An 18158-nucleotide genomic window follows, 5' to 3' on the forward strand; every position below is an offset into this window, starting at 1 on the left:
AGATGGATCTCAAAATCATACATTCATTGTTGGAAAGGGTTAAAATACACAAAAATGCGAAAAAAAAAACAAAGAATTAGTTGGACCTGAAGGATTTTTCTGAAGAACAGCAGGCAGTTTAACTGTTCGGGACAAACAAGGAACTCATGAACAACTATCGCTAAACAAAAAAAAAAAAAAAAAAAAAAAAAAAAAAAAACAGCTGTGGATCATTCAGGTAAGAACACAGTACTTAGAATCAAGTGTATGTAAACTTTTGAACAGGGTAATTTTTTATAAATGTATCTATTATTTTCTCTTGTGGACTATATGTAAACATCTTTTATGTGAAATGTCTTATTCATGTGAGTATTAAATAAAAAATATCATGCATTTTGTATGATTTCTCTTATTCTGGTAAAATAATTAACATTTTGCAGATTCTGAAAGGTGTATGTAAACTTTTGACTTCAACTGTAGGTCTGTATGTGTGGGAATACACATTTACCTTCTCTTGTCCCTGCCCCATAGCAAGAAATTTGAGTCTGTTGGCCCCAAAGCCAGAGCGTTTGGCTAACTTCATCAGATCACTGGCTGGTTCTGAGCCTGGACTCAGAATAAATACAATGGGAGAGTTTGGGGAGCTCTGGTCAAAGATGGCTTCAAAACTGATCACAGGAGGCTGCACGTATCTGAGTGACATAGTAAAGAAGTGAGAAAGAGCAAGTTAGCACTTATCCTCCTAACAAATGGCACTGTTTATGATTGTCGGACATTAAAATCTTTAATGTCTGTAATATTAAACATTAAGGCCGGAATTTACTACATGACTTTTGTCCTCATTTTGTCTGGAAGAGTCAGTGCTAGTTGCTGTAAGTCAGAGCCAGTCTGCAGATTTTGAGATGTCAGAGTTGACAGATTGCACAGAATTGTACAAATGTTTTGAAGATGTCTTAAGAGTTTTTTAATATGCTAATGTTGGATGTATAAGTGAATTTCTGTTTCCTCTTACTTCTCTCCCATGGTAAGCGTGACGTAATCACTGACGGCTCGATAGACTCGGTCCAGCCTAAAGCAACGAATCAGCAGAAGCTTCTGGAAGGGAGTGAGGTTGTCCTTGTACTTCGTGGGGAAAGAAGCCTGCTCTGGAGCATCCAAGTCATACCACTGCAGCAGAAACAGAAAGACATTATGGGTCAGACTCTGTAAGTGATCTCACAGTGGGTTCGTCAAGCAGGTATTTGATGATTTCTTCCACTCACTTTCTTCCATTCTTCAGGATTCTTTTCTATATCATCAGCTAAAGTGCCGAATTCAGTAGGAAAGAGTTCCATAAGGCGCACTATATCCTCCCAGCCCTGATCAGGCAGCCATTCGCACAGCTTCTTACGTTTGCTCTTTTCCAAAGAGAGATTACCTGGAGAGAGAACAAAGATTTGGTTTTGGTTTTATATTGTGAAAGATAAAGATAGAAAAAGAGAGGGAGACAAGTCTTCTGAAGCTTTTACCTTTGAGGAAGAACTCTAGTTCATCCTGGGGTGCTCTGCCCTCAGCCTGCTCAATCTTAATGGTCATGTTGAAGGAGAAGAGAAGTTTGTGTCTTTCAAACAGACCTAAACAACAATGCAAAACGAGGTTTGGTTGTAATTCACTGAAGAATTAACAGTGATTTCATTTAAAAATGTTCCTGTTATCACTAGCTGGTAATGTTCATGAACTAGAAAATGTCTTAATCAGATGCCATGTTCTTTAGCAGTTAATTATATAACAAAACAATTTATTAACATTTCAATTTGTGATAAAAATCCATCAGACTTTAACAGAACTTTAGCAGGCTCACCAGTGCAGCCATAGTTATAGACATTCTGTGTAAGTGCATCCATGATGTTTTTCAGTCTAGTGGGCAGGATTGCATTGGGCAGAGACTTGGAGAGCGAGAGGTCAAACACCTCTAAAAAGGAAGCAAGTGAATACTGATACATGGTGTTGACCAGAGCCATCTCAGCCAGCACAAAGAACAAGACAGCTCCCCGCTTGGCAGCCGGACGGTAGCCGTCTCTGAGTGTCTCAATATCATTGGCTGTCTTTTCTGCCAGCTTCAGTTTTTCGAACACCTGGAGTAAAATAATGATTGTTAAAATTCTAAACCACCTCTATCCTGTTTAATTTCATTAATCAGTATGTACACTACCATTGAAAAGTTTAGTGACAGTACAATTTCTTTAAAAAGAAATTAATAATTTTATTAAGCAAGGATGCCTTGAATTGATCAAAAGTCACAGAAATATTAAGCAGCACAACTGTTTTCAACATTGATAATAGTACGAAATATTTCATGAGCACTAAATCAGCATATTGGAATGATTTATGTAAGATCATGTGACACTAAAGACTGGAGTAATGGCTTCTGAAAATTCAACTTTGCCATCACTGGAATACACAACATTTAAAAATATAATAAAATATAAATATTTGTAATTTTGCTGCTGTATGATTGATCAAATAAATGCAGCCTTGTGAGTGAGCATAAGAGACATCTTTCAAAAACAATTAAAAATCTTACCAACCCAAACTTTTGAACGGCAGTGTACTGTGATAAATATTTAGGAAATAATTAGCAGGCCATTATGCATGTGTGTGATGTGCAATGAACTAACCTCACTGGCTTTGGTCTTGGTTTCTTCCAGAGTCTGTATAAGCTCTACATTATCCAGCATGTTTCCTGTGGAGGTGGCCAGCTCTCTCAACAGGGAGTCCTCTAGGTCTTTCAGCAAACGTTTGTTCTCACTAGTCTCTTGAATAAGCTGCTCTCTCTGCTCCTCCTTGTCTTTCTGCTCAAATCCCACAATAACACTCAGCAGCTGGTCTTCCAGGCCCTTTAGGGTTACTGAAAAGCAGTTTTAACAGAGAGAAATTAAATGATAAGCTGTGAAGTCCCAGATTAAATGCATTTTCACATCTAAGTCAGAAAAAAGATCTTGACTTCTAAAAACCAGATGATTTCAGATTATGATCCAAAATTGGCACTGGACTCAGTGTGGGTACATTTGTGATAAATTGTGAATGTTGTATACTTCCATTTGCATGGAGACCTGTGTGTATTGCATAAAGTTTGCTCTTACCTGTATAATTGATAACCATGGCCTTCCCAAACACTGCAGGAGAGAATTTGGGGTTTGCAAGTTTGGTATTGAGGTAAAGTTTAAAGTTGGGATCATAGTCAACTTCCTTATCTCCAAGTACGACAACCTGACGTTCTTCTGGCCCTTTCACATTCTTCTCAAGGACATTGTCAATAACCGGATCAATATATTCATCCACATCTTGGAAAAGGAAGGGGAAACCATACTTAATGGCCAACTCCAGCCCCTTTAAGAAGTCTGGGTCATTGAATGATGAGATCTGCAAATCAGAAATTTATTATTAAAAACACCAAGACTGATTACAAATAAATTAAGCAGACTTAAAAGATTAGTTCACTTCCAGAATAAAAAATTTCTGATAATTCACCCATTCCTGACATTCAAGATGTTCATGTCTTTCTTTCTTCAGTCAAAAAGAAATTAAGGTTTTTGAAGAAAACATTCTATGCTTTTTTCTCCATATAGAGAACTTTAATGGTGCCCAGTGGGTTGAAGGTCCAACTTGCAGTTTCAATGCAGCTTCAAAGTGCACTACACGATCCCAGCCGAGGAATAAGTGTCTTATCTAGTGAAACCATTGGCCATTTGCTAAAAAAAAAAAAATGATATACTTTTTAACCACAAATGCTCATCTCGCACAAGCTCTGTGTGCGTCTTCATGCATTCCGCATGGAATCACGTTGGAAAGGTCATACACTGTTTGTTCTACATCTGTGTACTTTGGTTAAAATGTAGAGTAGGGCGAAAAACTCCATCTCTGTTTCTCCTCCAACTTCAAAATCACCCGACATACCTTTTTTTTTTTTATCTTTTTTTCTAAAGGGCGTTTGACTTTCTTTGCACGTTTGCTTTGTAAATACTGGGTTGGTAGTTCCGCCTACGTCACACATGCATGATTACGTAATGTGTGAGGTTGAGCTAGTGCAAGACGAGCATTTGTGGTTAAAAAGTACATTTTTATTTTTTTTTAGAAAATGACTAATCGTTTCACTCGATAAGACCCTTATTCCTTGGCTGGGATCGTGTAGAGCCCTTAGAAGCTGCATTGAAACTGCAATGTGGATCTTCAACCTGTTGATCCCTATTGAAGTCCACACCTGAAATGTTTTCCACAAAAACCATCATTTCTTTTCAACTAAAGAAGGAAAGACATGAACATCTTGGATGACATAGGGGTGAGTAAATAATCAGGATTTTTTTTGTAAAATAATCACTGGAAGTAAAACCTTTAGATTGTTCTTCTCTTCCTTCTTTTTGACCCAGTTGAGGGCTTGCTGCTGGGGGTCAATGCACAAGGGGAAGCGGCTGGATCTGGTAGTCAGGATGCCATTTTGCACTGAAAGTTCATCTGGAGGAAGACCTTCAGATCCCCATCTAAGAGAATGCACAGTTTTTTTCTCCATAAACAGAATGCACAAATATTTATTCTTCATCGCCTGGTGACTCACCTGCTGATCTCCACCTCATCAGTGAGGAGGTTTTCTATTCGGAAAGGCTGGCTCAGGGGAATGCCTCTCTCCAGGACATCTGCCTGCCACACTTCATACACCATTTCATTACGAAAGTCCCAGCTGAATGCTCCCTCGTAGCTGAGGAAGGCAGCGCAGATAAGACAGTCTCCTAGAAGACGCACTCGCCGCTGCTTCAGCTCCTCCAGGTCCTCCGTCCAGCTACACACAGATAGACATACAGTACATGACTAATGACTAAAATGTCATTTAGCTTGGAGAGAATAATATAAGCCATGATGTCAGGAATCTGAAGATTTTTAGGGTTTTAATGAGTAAGCTGACCGCTTATTCTCTGATCCCAGGCCTGAGATGAGTTTGTCTGCAGCAATGAGTCTTCTCTCCATGACCTCAGCCTCCTCCTGCAGAAGTTGCTTTTCTGTCATGGCAGCCTCATATTTGTCTCCAAGAGCTCCAAGCTCTTTCTGGATGGCACTGAGCTCATTCTGGATTCGCTCCAGCTCACGTTTGCTCTGGAAGAAATTCCTCTCCAGACGAGCTACCTTTAAATGTAAATTTGTGATTTAACATCAGCTCGCCTTAAATGAGATCATGCAGTTGAATTCATGCATTTATAGTGTCAATTATATAAGCATATCAGACCTTCTCTCTCTTAGGTTTGATGTCTCTGGCCACATCACAGAAACCCATGACTGCCTCCACGAACCTTAGCATGCCAGAACCAGCTTTACTGATGGCTTGCATCTCCTCCAAACTGGTGTTGAGGTTTCTTAGGTAGGCTGGTTATATGGCAAGGAGAGGGCAATACAATAGATCATCAGAATTTAGGATTAGTTCACTTGCAGTATAAATAATTTAATAATTTAGTCACCCCCATGTCATTCAAGATGATCATGTCCTTCTGTCTTCAGTCAAAAAGAAATTAAGGTTTTGGAGGAAAACATTCCAAGATTTTTCTTCAACGGGGATCAACGTGTTGAAGGTCCATATTGCATTTTGAACGCAGCTTCAAAGCACTCTAGATGATCCCAGCCGAAGAATAAGGGTTGTACCTAGCGAAACGATTGGTTGATTTCCAAAAAAAAATTTAAATGTATATACTTTTAACCACAAACGCTCGTCTTGCACTAGCTCTGCGATGCACATCTGTGATTTCACGCATTTGTAATCACGTTGGAAAGGTGACGCATGGTTTGTTCTTCATCTGTGTACTCCAACATCATAGTTTTACCTTTTCTTGTAAATGGTGTTAGACTTTCTTTGTATGTTTGCTTTGTAAACACTGGGTCGGTATTTCCGCCTACGTCATGCATTACCTTTCTAACGTAACTACGTGATGAGTATAGACGAGCTAGTGCAAGATGAGGATTTGTGGTTAAAAAGTATATCAATTTTACCAATCGGTTCGCTACATAAGACCCTTACTCCTCGACTGGGATTGTGTAGAGCCCTTTGAAGCTACATTGAAACTGCAGTTTGGACCTTCAACCCTTTGGCTCCCATTAAAGTCCACTATATGGAGAAAAATCCTGGAAGTTTTTCCTCAAAAACCTTAATTTCTTTTCGACTGAAGAAAGAAAGACATGAACACCTTGGATGACATGGAGGTGAGTAAATAATCAGGAAATTTTTATTCTGGAAGTGAGCTAATCCTTTGAATAGCATTAAGAAGTTCAATACATGGAGGGTAATTTACCTTTGACAGTCTTGACTTGATTGCCACTGATTGAGTCACAGTCCATTTCCATAAGCAAACGCAGGAAGTTGGCCTCTGACATCATGCCCTTTGCTGACTTCCAGTTAATCTCTTTATAGCCCCGCATCACCAGGATGCACTCGCAAACAACCTGCACCTGTTTGGGTGGCTTGGCAAATGATCTACAACACCACAAACAAGAGGGTGGAGGACATATATAAGGGAAAAGCACAGAACCATAAATCTGAGATAACAACGGCCTGCAAAGAAACTGAACTAATAGACCAGAAAAGTACTTTCCTGTCATATAAAGGAACTTAATTTTCTGCATTACACCTAATTAGAATTTTATGTCATTATAATATTTAAAATACAAATGCAATATATTTTATTTAAAATTCAACAATGAAAAAGAGTCCTGCATATGATTTACAAGAGTGATTTACAAGATTACAGGATTGTTTTGTTCTGATTTAGTGTTAGAGTCTAGAAGCACAGTGGCCACCTGATTTCCGTGACGTCAGATTTGTCCAGGTCTTGCAGGGCGAGACGAGCAGCCTCTAAAGCAGGAAGAGCATCAGCTAGAGAATTTTCAGCATCTTTCTTTTCCACCACTATCACCTTATTTTGTTCCTCTATCTCTTTAGCCTTCTCCTCTGCCAGGGCTTTCTTCTCCTCCGCTGAAAGAGACAAAGTTTACAATCTATTTTTATCTTGATCTTGAATTACCCATAGATACACATCAGAAGTGTTTGTATGTGATGTTTACTAACCGACAGCAGTATTAGAGCAGATCTCTTCTAGAAGGCTCTCACAGGCTGAAGTCTTCTCTGCCAGCACCACTTTCTGTTCAGCTAGCTTGGTGTTGAGCTCTGCTAGCTGCCCACTTGCCTCCTTCAGCTTATCCAAACCTCCTTCTAGACGTTTATATTGTGCTGGATAGTGCATACAGATCAGTGTTAAGTATTATTTCTATACTATTATAGTCTTTATTAATATTTGGACATTTGTGTTATTTTTTCATTATATCAATTTTCTCATTTTTATTTTTATATTTTGTTTTAATTTCATTTTAAATTTCTTTCTTTTTATTAGTTCATTAGTTCCAACTTATTTTAGCTAGTTTCTATTATTTTCTCATTTTTATTTTTTATTTTTATTTTTTTGTTTTAATTAAAATAACATTGAACACTAAAAGCACTGATAGATGCAGTATATTATTTCAAAATCATAAACAAATGTTCCCAAACAGCTCAAGAGAAATTTGCTTTTACCCAGTATGTATTTATCTTTATCGTCCAGCAGGTTGGAGTAGGTGCTAATGAAGTCCAGGTAGTTTTTAGGGGTGACGTAGTTGCTGCGACGCAGTGTCTGCTGGAACAGCTTACTATAGTCGCCCACAGAGCTGTGCACCATGCACACATGAGCAATCACCGCCTCTGAGTGACACTCTGGGATCATTGGATTCTCACCTGAAATGATACACGATACTTAAACTAGCATGAATGAGTTACATTTTTGTTGGATGTACATGGCTTTATAAACAAACCTAAGAAGGACTTGGCCACTGCGTGTAGGGCCTGAGGGGGCCAAGGGGAGAACCAGTCAATGCTTGTATTATTAACCAATCCTGGTGTAGGTGAAAAAAAAACAAAAAACAAAGAACACATGAAACTCTGAAATGTGTTTTAAATCTCTAAAGTAGGGCTGTCAGTTGATTAACATTTTTAATCTAATATTATAAATTAATCACAAAATAAATTTGATTGTGAAAATACTCACAAAAGATTATTTAAAGCTATTTTTGTGTTTAAATGAGAAAGTATCAAGGAAACATTACAAATTGTAGCTTTAGAAATATTTAATTTGATTCAACATAAAAAATTATTACACAAAAATGTAGGCTGCAACAGCCTTACGTGAACTATGAAACATAAAAGAAGTTAATTTGAGAAACATTTCAGTATTTTAGTTCATATAATGAAAGTCATTGGTAACCAAAACAGCTTTGTTACCAACAGTCTTCAAAATACTTTCTTTTAGGTTCCACAAAAGAAAGGTTTAAAATGACATGAGGGTAAGTAAATGATGATAGAATAAAATTTTTAATGTTTTTATTATTATTATTTTTTTTTTAATGAAATGATAAATAAGAAACTAAATCTGCCAGCAGGTGGTAAATGTCTTTATGAGTCATTTACTCATTCGATACAATTCATTCAAATAGCTAATTCATTCAGGAATGAAGTAAATGGCTCTCTTTATGAACTGGCCTTTGAATCATTGATTCACATGATTGGTTCAAAACGTGGATTCATTCAGAAACTTAACACCACTGTGTTGGTCGGAGACGCGTAACAATTTTGTATTTTTTTACTTTAAAGGTAATATGTTCTCTGCAAAATTGATCAAGAACACATAATATAGTGTTTAAAATATATTACAATATCAACTTCTTATTTACTGAACTGTTGTATAAAATCACATTTAAGCTTGTGATAGATCGGACAAAATCAGCACTTGTGTCATATTGCTCTTGCTGCCAGTGTGATATGTGATATATATAAATATGAGACAAAACACATACAGGGGCATTTTTTTTTTGCACCTATATTTTGAATTTTAGGCCATTTATGGAGTTGTTGCCCTGCATTATATTTATCAACAGTTAACTGTATGAAATTTAAGATAATGTACAGGTCTGGGGGTAGGGCTAGCATGGTAACTGTGTTAAAATATTTTAATCATGTTACTTTTTCATAACTAATTAATTAGGTTAACATGTTAAACTGACATCCCTACTCTGAAGTAATTTTTGATATATTGTTCACGCACCTGGGAAATTCCTGCAACGGGTTCTGAGAGTGTCTCCTACAGGTGACATGGCCAGCACTATGTGCAAGTTGTTGGCACTCTTATTGACAAAGTATTGCCATACACTCTCTTTTGACGGACCAGAGCCATTTTTCATAGCCTCATCTCGCAGCTGGTTCAATACTGACTCCTTCTCGTCATCAGGGAACAGTGCTGGAACCATTCCTGACAACACACAGTAACAGCTGTTAGCATTTCATTTTAACACAATCCATAAAACTGTGACATTCGTCCATGTTTACATCCAAAGGATTTCAAGGTCCCCTTACATGGAAGTCTTCACCACATTTCTACAGTAGCCCCAAACGGACAAGCTGCTCTACAGATCGTGTACTGTCACTGTTGTTCTTGCGAATAGAACACCGACACGACGAACAAGTAACAATGATATTTGCAATAACATATCGGTTTACTGAATAATTAAGTACATATAACTCCTTAAGTTACCACTGGCTACTCTCTGCTGTCTCAGACGACAATATCTTTGTCCTGTGTTGGGCACCTTAGCTTCTCTATATGCATTTCGCACCCTCACCCGCTAGGTGTGGCTAAAATTTACACACTGCACCTTTAACAAATGTGTATCTTACATCATTAAACTTCTTTAAGTCAGTTGTTTTAAATACCTGATGTAAGCATGTTGTTGATGAGCTCCAGAAACCCTTCCTCAGCCACATGGGCATCGGTAAACAGGAAGACCATTTTCTTATTTTCTATACCCAGTTTAAGGTACAGAGTTTTTAGATCCTCACGAAAGTTAGTCTCTGAGTATCCTCTACTAAGCACAATTTCATACACCTATAAACGAACAGCATAAAATGATTCATAGCATTCATAGTTAGAAAGAATGAAGGGAACGAAATAGATCAAAATGGAAAAAATACAGGAAAAATTAAATTTTTGCATTTTAAAAATATATGAAAAATGACAGAAATAGTTTGAGCCAATGAATTACCTCATAACCAGCAGTGAAGGCAGCAAGCTTTGTAAGAGACTGTTTTCCTGAACCACCTACGCCAACCAGCAAGGCATGACTACGGTCCATTCTGATGATGCGGTGAATGACAGTCAGGTGTTCCAGAGCATCATCAAAGAGCACCAAGTTCATTCTGGTTTTATTTTCATTATACTCCTCCAGGATCTCCTACAGGTGTCAGAGAAAAAAAAAGTGTTACAACCAATAATAAAAGCTTCAGACTGACAAGCCTGTTCATTTTCAGATATACTAAATATATATATATATAGCTTGAATACAATGTATGTCTCTTTGGATAACATCATCTGCCAAGTGCGTAAGTCAAAAGTTTACATACCTTGCACAATGTGCAAAATGCTAATTATTTTTTACCAAAATAAGAGGTATCATACAAAATGCATGTTATTTGGTATTTAGAACTGACATACATATAGTCCACACGAGAAAATAATAGTTGAATTTATAAAAATGACCATGTTCAAAAGTTTATATACACTTGTTTCTTAATATTGTGTTGTTACCTAAATGATCCACAACTGTTTTTTTTTGTTTTTGTTTTTTTTGCTTAGTCATAGTTGTTCATGAGTCCCTTATTTGTCCTGCACAGATAAACTGCCCACTGTTTTTCAGAAAAATCCTTCAGGTCCCACAAATTCTTCGGTTTTTCAGCATTTTTGTGTATTTGAAACTTTTCCAACAATGACTGTATGATTTTGAGATCCATCTTTTCACACTGAGGACAACTGAGGGACTCATATACAACTATTACAGAAAGTTCAGACACTCACTGATGCTCCAGAGGAAAAAAATGATGCATTAAGATTTTACTTTAACTGTTCAGGACAAACAAGGGACTCATGAACAACTAACACAAAAAAAAAAAATAAAGACATCTATGTACCTGAAACAGAGCTTTGGATGCATCATAGTCCAGTATATCCTCATAAACTCTTGGCTCAGACTTGAGAGCTGTTCTGTAATCTCCAAACAGAATGGGGTCTCTCATGGCTGAATCAAGGTCTGATCTGAAGTGCTCTTCAATCAGATCTTTTATATGCCCCTGGACCTGTAGAGAGCAAAGTCGTAGCATGTTACAATAAGTGTGTAGTTTAAGATGGAGTCAATTACAGGCTTTTGTAACATGCTACTTTTGAAAAAAAGAATTATCTAAAAAAAATTTCTATAAACATTACAGATACATTTATCATTTTTATAGAACTTATTACGAGTGTCAGGAAGGACGCATACCGTGATTTTGTCAGTTTCATTGATAAGTCTGTCATGGAAGACTCTTAAGCATTCATTTCTCCATACACGGACAAACTGGGTGACTGTACAGAACCTGGTGCGGGAGTTAACACATGGTTATTATTAAAATAAATCTGTCACAAACTGGTCATAAAAGACACTGCATAATGTAAAATAGTGAAGCATAGTGGTATATATAGCAGTGGTTCTCAACCTATTTAAATATAGCCCCCAGTGTAATATAATATTAAAAGAACTATAACTATGATGAATCTATTAACTATTATTAATTATTTTAATTTCAAAGCATAACACTGTTTCAATATATTAACACTAATATTAAAACTAATTAAATTAATATTATTATTATTATTATTATTATTAATTTATTTAGGTTCATTTTTTAGGGTTAAGAACCACTTGCACTTGTATGTAAATATTGCAAACATCATACTAAAAAGAACTTCCTCAGTTCTTTCTAAATCAAAAAACTCTTAACCTTTCAGGATTGGTCAACGTCAAGCCATGGTAGACTCTGGAGAGATCTCGCAGGTTAAAGATGTAGTGGAACTTGGAGGGTGTTGGCGGTAGGTCCTTAATTATGGTTTTGTACAACTCCAGAGTACAGAAGGTCAACTTGTCACAGATGTTTTGAATGCATTCCTCAAAGGGCTAAAAATATAAAAGTAATAATCCTGATTAGAATCTTTCATTTCATAAATAAATTAGGGCTGGGTAAAAGACTAATACAAGGATCCAATCACAAGTGTAAAAGAACTGCAAAATATTAATAAGATATGATTGTGTTGGCAAAAAATATTTTTTTGTATGATTGCATGACAGCAAATTCAATTTGTTCTGATATGGAGAGCTGAATTATTTCTCGCACCTTGGCGTGTCCTTTAAGAATAGAAGAGTAGATGAGATGCAGGGACTCTTCCTGAGGGAAGGGGATGTTGAACACACTAAAAAGAGAGATGAATCGAGTGTCCACTTCATTCCTACCGCCCCCAGCCTTTCCCATGGCTGCAATGAAGCCCAAGTCCTTTATGAGTTTATAGTTAAGCTCCTTTCCTCTGTCATACATGCCTCCTCTGTCCAACAGCAGCTTTAGGAGAGCTATAGGCTGCTGAGTGCCATATTCATCCACCTGAGATCAAATAAATGTGAATACATGATGAGCAGTGAGGTGAAAGCTCAGCTTCAGATATGACCTTCAGATTAAATCCAATCTTACCCTTGGCATGTTGAGATCATCCATAAACACAAGGAGCCTTTTGCCCATTGGAGGACCATACGTGTCCTTGGTTCTCTTTTCAACACTTGCCTCCAGAGTCCTCTGCAGGTCCATAGATGTTGTTCTCGATGAGAAATTAATGGTCATCATTATCTGGGAAAAGGTGAATCTTGTTATGATGTGTGTTAAGGTCAACTGAAGTGCTTTTATCTTTAAATAGCTTGTGTGATAGTCAAGGCAATGGACGTACAGTTGTGTCTGTATTGAGATTACTCAGGAAGTTCTGAATGGTGGCTGTTTTAGAGGTGCCAGACTCTCCAACCAGGACCACTGGCCTTTTCACTTTCACCATCTGTTCCAACAGCCAGTTAGCACGAGTGGTGTCCACTGTCGGGACTGACAGAAAGTAACGGATGAAGCAAGACTTTATTGTTGAAGCATACTGAATAAAAATAACTACACTACCTGTCAAAAGTTTTTTTGTTTTAAAAAATTCTCTTCTGCTTACCTAGTCTGCATGTATTTGATCCAAAATACAGCAAAAGCACTAATATTGTGAAATATTTTCACTATTTAAAATACCTGATTTCGATTTGAGTATATTTTAAAATGTAATTTATTCCTGTGATCAAAGTTAAATTTTCGGAATCATTACTCCAGTCTCAGTGTCATTCTAATATGCTGATTTGCTGTTCAAGAAACATTTATTATTATTATTATTATGTATTTAAAAGAGTTGAGTACATTTTTTGCAGGATTCTTTTATGAATAGAAGGATTCAAAGAACAGCATTTATCTGAAATAAAAATCTTTTTGTAACATTATATACTATACCTTTCAAAAGTTGGAGTCAGAATATTTTCTTTTTTTAAATACTTTTGTTTTTATTAAGCAAGAAAGCTTCAAATTCATCACAAGGAATGATAAAGATATTTTGTTGCTATAAATGCTGTTCTTCTTAACTTTCTATTCATCAAAGAAACTTGAAAAAATTATACTCAGCTGTTTTCAACACAATAAATGTTTTTGAGCAGCAAATCAGAATATTAGAATGATTTCTGAAGGATCATGTGACTAGAGTAATGATGCTGAAAAATCAGCTTTGAAATCACAGTAATAAATTACATTTAAAAATATATTCAAATAGAAAAAAGTTATTTTAAATAGTAAAAAATTCTAAATTGTATTGGTTTTGCTGTGCTTTGGATGAAATAAATGCAGGCTTGTGAGCAAAAGAGACTTCTTTAAAAAAAAAAGATTATGGAAAATGTGATTTGTTTTTTTTGGATTCAGTGATAGTTCAAAAGAGCATTTTTTGAAACACAAGTCTTTGGTAACATCATAAATGTCTACTGATCAATTTGTGTTCTTGCTGAATAAAAATATTCATTTCCTTTTTTTCTTTTTCTTTCTTACTTAACTCAAACTTTTTAATAGCAGCGTACCACAGTTCCCACAAAAATATTAAACAGCAAAAACTGTTCAATGTTTATAATAATAAGAAATATTTCTTAAGCACCAAATCAGCATATTAGAATGATTTCTGAAGGATCACATGACACTGAGAACTGGAGTAATGGCTGCTGTAAATTCTACTTTGCCATCACAAAAATAAACTAAAATATTTTAAAACACAGAACAGTTGTTTTAACGCAATATTCCCCTTTTTGATGAGCATTAGAGACCACTTTTCAAAAAATAAAAACACAATATTTTCAATCTTTTCACCGGTAGTGTAGATTAGTAGGGAGTTTAGCGTTAGAGGAGGGGAAGGGACATGAAACAAAATGTCACAACTACGTGTGAAGGATAAGCATGAAGACGAAGGTCAATGAAATCAAGTCTTTAATATACTCCAAATGGGTAAATCCACAAGCAAGGCAGGAACACACGTACACATAGACAAGACTGGACGACAAACACTGAACTGAAACCAACTTTTAAAGACAGGTGACACAAGGCTGGAGGCAACTTAATTAAGACACAGGTGACACAAGGTTAACTAATAATGACATAATGAGGGCAGGAAAAAAAACATATATGGGCACATGAGGGAAAAACCAATACAAATAGTCCAGGGGTGAGAAGCAAAGAAGCAAAGAGAAGAAATAAAGCTGCCTTACCAAGGATGTCAATGAATTTCATATCAGGGTTATGAATGTATTTTGAGACCATGGAGCTCCAGGGAACCCACTTCTTTTGGTTTCCGTCAAAATGAAAATCATAGAGGGTTGGCAAGTAAACTGCAAAATTATATAAGAGTACAAAATAAATTAATTATACATTTTATAAAAGTATGCATACAGTTTTAGGTGTCATAAGAAATACTTCTTCAATTCACTGCCATTGCCAAGCATGGCCAAAAATATAATTTTAAACCCTGCTTCTGCCTCACCTGGAATCTGTCCAGGGCCAGCAAGCACCTTCTCATCATGAACACTGTTCAGAGCGGACAACTTTTTTATGAACTCATCAAACTTCTGTCTGCCTTTGTCCAGGAGCGAAGCCCCAAGTGAACAGTAGAGTGCCTCTAGAAAATAACACTCCAGCTCCTCAGAAATAAAGTCCTCATTCTCCAGCAGCGACTCCAGCATGACAGTCAGCTGCGTTATCTAAAAAAGAGAAAAAAGAGGAATGTGCTACATGCCATAAAAATCACTTACACTGTAGATCTGTTCAGGTCTCTGTTGACTCACTCACCATGTTTAAATCTGTCTGTGGGATGACAGTCTTCAGTTTCTCTGTCTGTTTACCATCAACTATACCATCCACTATCATATCAATGGCACTCGGTACGTACTTTTCAAACAGTTTGCGAAGATCTGTCTGTTCCTGTTGAAGCAGTAAAGTCATGTTGAAAATATAGTCTTGAATATCAGTGCCAAATCAAGTGGAAACATAACCGGAACCGTTCCTTACTGTTCTTAGAACTGTTTTTGACAAAAGCGGCTAAATTTCAGCTGTCAGAAAAAGTCTTACTTTGAGGGCTCTGCTGCTGACCCATTTTTCCCAGTAGGGAGCATAGCGAAGGTTTTTGGGGTCCACAAACACCATTCCACAACGAGAAACAGTAGCAGGGGAGGCATACTGCAGATCTCCAACCTAAAACACATCACTTATCAAGACCACGACAGTTACATTGAGTTCTTGTCCTTTGACAAAATGAAGAGTTTACATGGTACCTCAAAGAGCAGAGCACAGTGGCTCTGTAGGCGAATTCTCTCTCCATTAGCCAGTGTGAGAAGCTTGTTATCATCCATAACTGAATTCATGTTCTCCACCCATAGAGCATCCACATCTCCATCAAACAGAATGTACCTATGAAGCAGAGCCAAGGTCATGGATCAGAATTCCTTTGATTTAAAATACATGCAGATGAATTATTTATTAGGATTTTCACCTCCTTTCTTTTTTGTCTGTAGGTTTATTGATGTCACGGAATATGTTAGACAGGATCCCATCAGTCCAATCTCGGGTGACTGGATCAAGGATTCCATACAGCTCGATCACACTCATAGCTTTAGGGTTCAGGCTGTACATTTTGGTCAGCAGGCCCAACCTACAGATAAAATTTAAGAGTTACGTGCACTTGCCTGGGAGAACAGCTTGTTTCTGAACATGTTGCAGAACTTCTAGACATTCTGTATAAAAACAGGTGTCTCACAGGCACTGTTGCATAAATGTAATATTTATAAGTAGACAAAGACCTAGTCTGTGATTGGCAGAGTGTGTTGATCACCACAGATTTCCCTCCTCCTGTCGGTCCAACCACCATCGTTGTGTGTCTGGTCATCATGGTCTCATACATTTGCACCACTTTGTCCACCTACATTCACAAATTAGTCAAGAATTATTATATTCAATCATTACAGTCCTTTTAGAATGAGCTTTGAAGGGAAGAATCACCTGGCTGGGCAACACAATATATTTATTCTCTTCCAGGGTGGCCTCTACGGCATCATTAAAGCTGGGGTAACGCACACGTGGGCAGTCGAGCCCGGGGAACAGATCTGAGATAAGGCCCAAAAACAGAGGAACATCCTCAAATACAAACTTGGGCAGGTTCATATCTCGAAGAGCCCTCATCAGAACTACATCCTAGTAGGAGTAAAGAAAAGAGAAATGAAGAGGAAGAAAACAGGAGTAAATTTTTGATGACAGCTCACTGAGGTGGGTTGGAGGATGAGAGGATGATGCAGAGAGATCAGTACCTCACTGAGATCAGGTGAACCTCTCTTCAGCTCCCCTGCCATTACTAACACGGATTTCAGTGCTCTAAGCCCAAAGTCATAGTGTGACTGTTTAGACAGCTGCTCCCGAGCTAGTTTGTACAGCACTGTCATCTTCTTTGCCAAAACCTGCAAGTAAACCATCTATGAAATTAGTTTTTTGTTTGACTATTTACACACAATGAAAAACGGCTGTCTGAGGACTACTCTTCAATGTTCATGTGAATGTTTTTGATTTAAAATTTTTTTGTTAATTATTCTATATTTATATTTGTGACCCTGGACCACAAAACCAGTCATAAGGCTCAGTTTTTTTAAACTGAGATGTATGCATCGTCTGAAAGCTGAATAAATAAGCTTAGGACAATATTTGGCCGAGATACAACAATTTGAAAGGTACAAAACAAAAAATCTAAATACTGAGAAAATTACCTTTAAAGTTGTCCAAATGAAGTTCGTAGTTTACTAATCCAAAATTACATTTTGATATATTTACGGTAGGAAATTGACAAAATATCTTAATGGAACATGATCTTTACTTAATATCCTAATGATTTTGGCATAAAAGAAAAATCAATAATTTTGACCCATACAATGTATTTATGGCTATTGCTACAAATATACCTGTGCTACTTAAGACTGGTTTTGTGGTCACATTTATTCTGATTAGCAATGTTTTTGTGAGATCTTATTGATACCATTTTAGAAAATTATTCAAAAGTTGCAATGTCAACTTTTTTTGAATAAATGTTTAACAGCTTTTTATCGCTGTATTTCCACACAAGTAGGGAACACAACACTTACACATGTTAGTTTTCTTTTTTACATAGACATTTTAAAGTGACAGTTCACCCTAAAATTTCAATTCTGCCATCAATTTTTTACCCTTTTGTCATTCCAAAGTCATAAGACTTTTGTTTATCTTAAAAACACAAATCAAGATATTTTTAAACAGGACATTGGACGCCCATTTTCCACAAGTTGATATGATTCTTCAGGGTCTTCGTAAAATCTCTGCAACATACCTTGTTTAAAATTCCTTAATGGTTGTGTAAAACAACACCCTGTTTACCTTGTCAAAAACAGCTCTGTTCACAGTGACCCATTTCAGTGCATGTCCCTTTAAATGATAATGCTGCTCATTCCACCCCTCTCTTCTGTTTTTTTTTGTATTCGGTGGCGCATTACCATCAAAAACAAAACTAATCCACTGCGTCCTCAGTGGCTCTGATGTTGAGAGAAAATGAAGACTCTTATGTTCACTTTTACATCCAACTACAAAACACCTGCATTGTTTACAAGACATG

At 36.8% G+C, this 18158-nt stretch overlaps 1 protein-coding gene across 1 annotated transcript in view; it reads right to left on the reverse strand.

The window, feature by feature from the left end:
* Nucleotides 1-18158, reverse strand: part of dnah10 (dynein axonemal heavy chain 10) — a 41787-nt gene that overhangs the window by 5409 nt on the left and 18220 nt on the right. Inside the window, exons 36-69 of the mRNA XM_051110888.1 lie at nt 16834-16980; nt 16529-16720; nt 16330-16448; nt 16023-16181; nt 15805-15940; nt 15602-15724; nt 15323-15454; nt 15018-15234; nt 14746-14865; nt 12873-13018; nt 12623-12775; nt 12275-12535; nt 11885-12057; nt 11386-11479; nt 11039-11203; nt 10117-10305; nt 9788-9959; nt 9123-9326; nt 7837-7917; nt 7562-7759; nt 7061-7222; nt 6793-6967; nt 6288-6469; nt 5234-5370; nt 4916-5133; nt 4571-4792; nt 4349-4496; nt 3102-3381; nt 2637-2866; nt 1820-2093; nt 1488-1592; nt 1242-1396; nt 992-1146; nt 488-671 (exon numbers count right to left, since the gene is read on the reverse strand). Coding sequence (XP_050966845.1) covers nt 488-671; nt 992-1146; nt 1242-1396; nt 1488-1592; nt 1820-2093; nt 2637-2866; nt 3102-3381; nt 4349-4496; nt 4571-4792; nt 4916-5133; nt 5234-5370; nt 6288-6469; nt 6793-6967; nt 7061-7222; nt 7562-7759; nt 7837-7917; nt 9123-9326; nt 9788-9959; nt 10117-10305; nt 11039-11203; nt 11386-11479; nt 11885-12057; nt 12275-12535; nt 12623-12775; nt 12873-13018; nt 14746-14865; nt 15018-15234; nt 15323-15454; nt 15602-15724; nt 15805-15940; nt 16023-16181; nt 16330-16448; nt 16529-16720; nt 16834-16980 — 5808 coding nt within the window. The remainder of the gene's footprint in view (nt 1-487; nt 672-991; nt 1147-1241; nt 1397-1487; nt 1593-1819; nt 2094-2636; nt 2867-3101; nt 3382-4348; nt 4497-4570; nt 4793-4915; nt 5134-5233; nt 5371-6287; nt 6470-6792; nt 6968-7060; nt 7223-7561; nt 7760-7836; nt 7918-9122; nt 9327-9787; nt 9960-10116; nt 10306-11038; nt 11204-11385; nt 11480-11884; nt 12058-12274; nt 12536-12622; nt 12776-12872; nt 13019-14745; nt 14866-15017; nt 15235-15322; nt 15455-15601; nt 15725-15804; nt 15941-16022; nt 16182-16329; nt 16449-16528; nt 16721-16833; nt 16981-18158) is intronic.

Source organism: Labeo rohita, chromosome 5 (genome assembly GCF_022985175.1).
Source record: "Labeo rohita strain BAU-BD-2019 chromosome 5, IGBB_LRoh.1.0, whole genome shotgun sequence".
NCBI lineage: Eukaryota > Metazoa > Chordata > Actinopteri > Cypriniformes > Cyprinidae > Labeo > Labeo rohita.